The sequence below is a fragment of the Triticum aestivum genome, chromosome 3D (genome assembly GCF_018294505.1).
Source record: "Triticum aestivum cultivar Chinese Spring chromosome 3D, IWGSC CS RefSeq v2.1, whole genome shotgun sequence".
Taxonomy (NCBI): Eukaryota; Viridiplantae; Streptophyta; class Magnoliopsida; order Poales; family Poaceae; genus Triticum; species Triticum aestivum.
The window spans coordinates 407,603,088-407,610,466 of NC_057802.1; the positions used below are offsets into that span (position 1 = coordinate 407,603,088).

Sequence of the window (7,379 nt, forward strand, 5' to 3'; positions counted from 1 at the left end):
CATTGCCCATCTTTTGTGACCAGAATTGCCTAAATGTCGTGAGTTGCTTCTGTTATTTTTGTTTTGACAAGTATGCCTCTTTTGTTCCTACAAAATTGCGTGTCGGAATGAGGTTAATTGCCCGCTAACCTCTTTTCTCCTTGAAATTTTCATCTTGGCAACGAGGAAGTCAACAGTTTGGGCATGTATATGAACTGTGTTAGTTTACTGGAATTTTGTTTGCTTGTTTTACGCACACCCAAGATTGAATTGTTTTTCTCTGTCGTCAAACTTGTGAGGAAAAAGGGAGCGGAAGAAGGCATGATAAGTCTGGAGGCCGGAGCAAGTCTTTTGTTCAGCCAAAGATGATCCGAGATGAGGTGGGGACCATATACGTCTTGCTATTTTAATTCTTTTGAGGGAAGATCATTATAGCTAGCTTTATTAAGAAGAAAATACGTTACGTCGTGCTGTTTTTGGCAAAAGATCATTCACGCGTTTTGGAGTTTCCAAATGCTTCCGAAAATAGCCGGCTGCTCGATCGCGTTTCATACAAAGAATAACTTTTGTACATGTATACTTACATGAGTACTTTAGCTGATGTGCAAGAACATGTCTCTCTCTTGGAACGTTATTTGACAGAGCATACTTTTTTTTTGAAACAAGCAGAGCATACTTTTTTTGATATACATTACTGCATCCTTCCACAAATATAAGATGTTCTAACTTTCTCCTGAATCAAATGTATATACACACGTTTTAGTGTGTCCGTATGTAGCTATATTGAAATAACCCAAACATCTTTATATTTGTGAACAGAGGGAGTAGCATTCTGGATGTTCAGGTCTTCAGGATGGACATGGAACATCCCTGCTGCTTCCCTGCATTTCTCATCCTGCCACATCGGTTATGGCCGTGAGCATATGCAGGCACAAAATGAGCTCCTTCCAAGAGTAAACATGACAAATGCTTTAAACTATCAGCCCGTAAATAATCTTTTTCTACCCCCACTTCATTGTCTGTACACATTTTATCCGCACGACAAGGCACACACAATGATAGATAAAATATTACAGTGTATCTTCTGATGTGAGTCTGTCAAAAGATACCAAGAAATTGAGAATATCGAGAGATTCCACCTTCATGAATGCGAAGCAAGCTTCATTCCAGGCAGCTCTTACAACTCTCCCAGCAATCCCTACATGTCTTTAAGGAAAATAAGCGATACCCGCAATCTTGTCAATAATATCAGATAGCTTGTAGTGGCACGTCAGGCGTCAGGCAAGAAGAAGGCCGTTTCGTGGCTCTGCATATTCAGGTAAGGCTGGGAGGTCCAATGCACTCCTTGTCTTTGCATATTCAGAGAAAGCTGGGAGGTCTAGTGCATCTCTTGCAGTGGCCTGGTCTTCATCAGTTATGTTCATTGCTTGAGATATATTTTCCTGCAACAAAGGTTATAATCATGTTTGGACTTGCATTCAAGGTTTTGACAATGGTCATATGACAAAGTTGTCATTATATATGCTTGGTTGTGTCTAGCGGAGTTCTGCGTTGCATGGCGGAGAGGGTCCATAGTAGAGTACCAAATGGAATGTAAATGAAGAAATAAAATACATAGCTGAATACAAAGTGTCAACTTCATGAATTTGTATTTATTTACATGATAAGGTCATTACCGAGCTTTGGAGCTTCCGGATGTAGCCAATTAATAAAAGCTCCAAGTGATCCTCTGTTTTGGCCTTGTAATGAGAATCAAGAAAGCATATGTGCTGAAAAGGACAACCACAGATCAAGGCTGGCAAATTATTTCCTTTTACAATTCTTTGGCAATAATGCCACAGCAGTTAGCAAAGTCTGGAGTATTTTGCATGTGTTAACCTACAGCAACAGAACTCCCAGAAAACACAACCCTTTAAATTTGTAAATGACAATGGGCAATTAACACATCTTAAAGGTGCAGAATAGCCAAGAGATAAGACTAAGTTTAAAATACCAACCATCACTCTTTCAAATTTTCCCGGTGAAAGATCCCACCCAGTGCTGACCACCGCTTTAAAGACTCCAGAAGTTTCTGACTTGGTCCAACCAAAGAAAATTCCTGATATTTGATCAGGAATAGAGTCGTAGGTGCACTCACCTGTTGCAAAAACTGTTTTGTGTTAAAAAATGTGCTGTTACAGTATTTTGCAAACCACTATGTGCTAAGAAGTGTAATATTATCAGCTGTTGACATATTAGAAGAACATAGGAAGGTATCCGACCTGCTATAAGTGTAAGAGTACTGTTTTGTACCGCGTCACCTATCTGAGCATTTGAGAGTAATGGTTCCATGGCCAAAGCACCTTGGATGCCTGCAACATAAATGGCAGCCAGCAGACTTAAATAATTGAAATAAATCAACAAAAATGAAGCTGGTGGTTAATGGAGAAAGAATTACGATCTTCAAATGGGGGAAGACCCCACAACTCAGGATGGAAGTCTAGCAGTGAATAGAGGATGAGATCAGCAATTGAGTAACAATGCCTTTGACTTTGCAGTGATGGAACAGCAACTACCTTCGCCCCTGAAGCCTTGGCAGCCTGAACTCCAACACTGAGAACATTTTGCCAGCAAAGCAGTAAGTTCAATTAAATACAAAACAGGTATTATCTTTTAACAAAAGCAACGTTAATATCTCCATGAGTGCAGAAATTTGGCATGGTACTATACTGTAAAGTGCAATTGTCTTGGGTGTCAACACTTAGAAAACGCATTTGAAAAATAAAATAAAAAGCATATAAGCACTAGTTTCTAAATTTGGTTTTCTTAGCGCAACTATATCGCTACTATGTCTATGTTCGGCTATTTAAGGCTGCTATCTATACTATGATGCACATTCTAACAAGTTGTCTGTTGTCGGATAAGCTAAATCTCGTATGAAACCTAAACTTCTTCCATTTCCCTTTCAAAAGGAAAACTAACCATCATTGGGGGGAAAAAGCCTGTACGGGAGTAGTGTTTGCTATACTTACAGAGAATCTTCTATGACCAAACATGACGACGGATTTACACCAAGCCTCTTTGCGGCCTCCAGAAATCTACAAAAGCATTGATGACACATAATCAGCAATGTTATGCACAAAGCTAAAGATGCTTTAAATAATGTTTTCACCAAAATTGGTTATCTTATATGGTCAGATAAGATGACATTATACGTGAATGTTCCTGGGACACACAGGTAATTTCGCTGCAAGTTACACCGTGTGATGTTGCATGGAAATATTGCAGTTTGTACATGCTAATCGCTGCAGAAACGTGCAACAAACATTTGGTAAAATTTTGAAGTACGCACATGTCAGGGCAAGGTTTTCCATGAGGGACCTGATCACCACCAAGAACCACCGAAAAGCAGTCTTTCAGTTCTGGAAAACAAGTAAAAAAATTAACAAATCAGCATACAATTCATAACATAAATAAATCTAGCACTTCATAAAAATTCCATTACTGCTATAAGTTTTGTGTTTGTGCAAGTGAATGTCTAGGGCACAGATGACTGAAAATCAGAATTAACAATGACTAGTACACCCAAACTGTGAGCATAGAAACTCAGAAGATAGTCATGACAGATCAAGCAAAGCCACAATTTCTTTCATCAGATTAATGACTTGGTACTATATCGACGGACTTATTCTTTCCTTTAGTAAAACAAAAACTACTTTCCGCATTCCAAGTGGCACTTGTGGAATACCAAAAGGGGTGGCATGTTATTCCATGTAGATTGAAGAAAGGTTCAGACCTCCTAGTTTCAAAATTTTGTGATCAATATTTCTCCTGATGGAATTTGAAGCGAGCGCCAGCGGTACTCCGTTCTTGTGGAGGTGCTTGAGAAGCCTGTTAACCCCTGGAAGTGGCCTTGCCCTTTGCCACCTGGAGAACAAGTGAGGCCAAGTTCAGTGCTTCCGTTAATCGTGACTGACACATGATCAGCTGAGTAAAACGAACCAAACCTTTTGATATACAGCGGGTATATTGCCTCTGAATACTCCTCGACGGTGATCGGCAACCCATAGTCTGCGATGATCCCGGTTGTGGACTCCCTGTGCATCTGCCCCAATCGCTTCTCCTCCTTGGCCGCATCTGGGACCTTCCCGTAGGTCCCCAGGAACTCTTTCAGGACGTCCCTTGTTGCCCTCTCTGCACCAAGAGACACACCACACTTTACAAACTCCATATTGAACTTTTTTTAAGCTACTTTCATATTGCACTTTTACTCTGCTTTACTGGAAAGGCAGCGCCTCGGCACAACAAATCGTGATTTTCGAATGCAGGGCGTAGGTTTGGAGGAGATGACCAAACATCCCGCCACGAACAGAAAAAACAAATCCTTGTGTAACTATTCGAGCATAGGACACGTCGACCGAACTAGGCGGAGCATCGAACGGCACGGGACGGCGGCGTGAGCTTGAGAGCGAGCGGATCCGCGTACCTGTGTCCAAGAGGGTGCCGTCGAGGTCGAAGATCACGGCGGAGACCCGATGCGTCGCTGCCATGGATGAATCGCGGAGGAGACAAGGCGAGTCACGGAGGAGATTGGCGGGTTTGGGCGCCGTGGGAGGGAGGGCTGCTCCTGGGATTTAAGGGTCGGGGCGGAAGGAGTCCGACGAGGGGATAGGTGGAATCGGAGTCCATTTGCAACGATGCGCGACCGGTCAGGTTCGGGGAGGCAATTGGTCGAATCCGTGCCTAGTGGCGTATGCCGCGGCAGGAGGCCGGACGTGTTTTGCCGGTCGGGCGGACGCGCTTTTTACCGCAAACTGAACACAAATAACCAGGAGGCTTTACCGGTATCTGGACGCATATTTTCCTGTAAACCGGAGATAAATTAGAGGACTTTGCGGGTGTCCGGACGGCCGTCACGCCCACGTCTAACTATCCTGGTCCATAAAAAACCCTCGCTCGCTTTGCGTTCCCGTCAGGCGCCAGCTGCCCGCACTCATGCCGTCATGGAGCGGCATTCGCGCCGGCCTAGAACGGACGAGAACTCTCACTGACGCTGGCACTGAAGTGGCACGTCGGTCGAGAGAGCGTCGCCCGTTGCACGCCCGGCTGAACACGCCTCATCGCGACATTCAACCGGCTTCAAACAGCCCCGGCCGCCTCTATTGAATCTGTGTGTGCGCCGAGAAATCTACTCTGGCCACACGTCCGTTTGCCAGCCGGCCGGCATTAAACACAACGCCGGTTGGCTCCTCGAGTTCGCTGCTATTTAAACGATGCCAGACGTCGGGCAAGAACCGCACCACACCTCCGCTCCCCTACTCCTCCTTGCACCATATTCTGCACCCTCTCCATGGCATCCGGCGATCAGAAAGAGGAGTTCTACGACATAAAAGCCGACTGGGTAGCCCACCGAGCCCGCCTGATACGAGCTAGGCAACTCGCTGCTACACCTCCCTCGCCGCCCCAGGCCGTTAGCACCATGGGTGAGGCTGCAGGCGAGGCAAGCGGAGGAGCAAACCGCCGCTCCAAGTTGGCCCCTGGTATAGCACCTCGCCGCTCCAAGCCAGCTCACAGAGGAGTGGCCAGTTGTTCCACGCCCGCAAGCGGAGGAGCACGGTGGCACTGGCATCGTGAATGCATTGGACGCCGCCGTGTCGTCGTGATCCTTCCGCACCTACGGCCACGCCATCCGCCACAAACTTGGGCGGAACCGCGCCCTGCCAGCGGGGCCGGCCCGCATGTCCCTAGCCGCCGCCGAACCAAGGAAAAGTATACCACGGGAGGCCACCGCTGCTTGGGTCCCACGTTGGCCGCCGCCGCAGCGTCGCCGTCATACACAGCTGGTGTCTTGCCTAGTTCAGCACAGACCATCGTCGACCCCCGCCTCGGCTTCACGGAAGCGGAGTAGGCATTCTTCCCCTCCGGTTGAAGCATGGCTACTCCGATGAGCGGCGCAGACGGACATAAGGAAGATATTGTGGAGGCGAAAGCCACGGAGGGTAGCCATGTCGTGGGAGTGGAGTTCCGCCGCGGCCGGCATTAGACTATAGGTGATTAGAAGTATGTCCAAAATTATACCTCCGGCCTCGGACGAGCTCCACTTTTAGTTGATGTATGTCCGAAATATAATGAATTTCGTCCGGTTTATATGAAATTCGCCGTGTTTGCATGAATTTCGCCCGGTTAGTTCCAACGGTGGTTGAAATGTACGCGGGCAGTGTTGGATGGCCGCTTCCCACATCAGTGTCCGCATACTGGTCCCCTTTGTCCGTGGACGGATGCCGGAGCAAATTTGCAAGTCAGCGTTGGAGATGCCCTTAGCCCGTAGGATGTACTCCCTTCCATAATTTTTTCAACAAAGGGAGGATTTATTTTCATCTGGCCTCTACATAAATATGATGCGCATAGCCGACACCAACTCACACACATGCGAACATGTGTGTTTTGTTCAAAATTATTGGCCCGAACATGCAGGTGGCAGTGTGCAACAAAGGTAAGAAAGTGAAGGAAGAAACCAAGGTAAACACTAATATGGAGAGGAATGTTATCTCCTGGAAGCCTCTCCCCTTGGGTTTTTTCAAGATTAATGTCGCCGCAAGTTATGTGGAGGCCATCAAAGCTGCAAGCGTGGGGGTGGTCGTCAGAGACCATTATGGACAAGTTATCATCTCCTCTTAGGACTTCATTGGAGTTTGCCATAGCGTCGAGGAAGCGGAACCAAGAGCGACCATATCTGGCCTGTGTATTTGTACCACTCTTGACAAGCCCATCATTTTGGAAACTAATTGTTCTTCTGTGGCTTCTGTGTTTGGAAAGGAGTGTTTTGACAGGTCAGCTTTGGCAGACCTAAAAAAAGGCATTGAATATCTCTCAGTTGATGATGGTATAAAGTATTCAAGATTAATAGGATGGCCAATATGGTGGCTCATGAGATTGCAAAGTTTAGTTTTGATAGTAGGTCCGATGGTTCTTTTTAATACTGTACCGCCCTGCGTGGCTAATTTTGTAATGAATGATTGTATGATCATTTTAAATTAACTAATACATGGTGGGGTTTTAAAAAAAATCACACACATGCGAAAACACATCCGTAATTAGGAAAGTCATATAAGACCAAAGCTATGTGTAGGCGAGAAAAAAAAGTCCCAAAGCATATATTCACATACACATACGTACATTCAACTCTATAAAGGCATGCACACACAACATATATCATAGGGACTGCCTAAAGTAGGTACCAGAAAATATATCTGAGTGTCAGTCACTTTTTCTCTCGACCATCTGATCAACATCCAACGGCTGTCATACGCGCATTGCTTTTCTTCTCCTCTTTCTTACTCATCCGCGCACGGCGGTTCCTCCTCCCCCGCAGCCCAACCTGCCCTAATCACATGCCCCCGCCCTTCGTGGCCGACGAATAT

The 7,379-nt window shown here is 45.8% G+C and overlaps 1 protein-coding gene across 2 annotated transcripts; it reads right to left on the bottom strand.

The window, feature by feature from the left end:
* Positions 1 to 929: 929 nt before the first annotated feature.
* On the bottom strand, positions 930 to 4,698 carry LOC123079221 (bifunctional riboflavin kinase/FMN phosphatase). Of its 2 annotated transcripts, none has more exons than XM_044501937.1 (10): positions 4,445 to 4,698; positions 3,966 to 4,152; positions 3,755 to 3,885; positions 3,311 to 3,380; positions 2,991 to 3,056; positions 2,417 to 2,571; positions 2,241 to 2,330; positions 1,977 to 2,116; positions 1,656 to 1,748; positions 930 to 1,421 (listed from the first exon to the last, which is right to left on the bottom strand). In XM_044501937.1, exons 1-10 carry the CDS (start codon positions 4,506 to 4,508, stop codon positions 1,257 to 1,259), a joined length of 1,161 nt encoding a protein of 386 aa, XP_044357872.1. In that variant the 5' UTR covers positions 4,509 to 4,698; the 3' UTR covers positions 930 to 1,256. The 2 variants fall into 2 exon arrangements, with proteins under 2 accessions (XP_044357872.1, XP_044357871.1); XM_044501936.1 differs by having other exon boundaries at positions 1,977 to 2,128.
* Positions 4,699 to 7,379: the final 2,681 nt, after the last annotated feature.

Bases quoted from the DNA above. Each gene is read 5' to 3' on its own strand.
- LOC123079221 (XM_044501936.1), bottom strand. From the start codon at position 4,508: ATGGCAGCGACGCATCGGGTCTCCGCCGTGATCTTCGACCTCGACGGC. The intron at 2,572-2,990 runs GTAAGTATAGCA...AAATGTTCTCAG, and splicing joins TTGGTCATAGAAGATTCTCT to TGTTGGAGTTCAGGCTGCCA. The intron at 1,422-1,655 runs GTAATGACCTTA...CCTTTGTTGCAG, and splicing joins TCCGGAAGCTCCAAAGCTCG to GAAAATATATCTCAAGCAAT.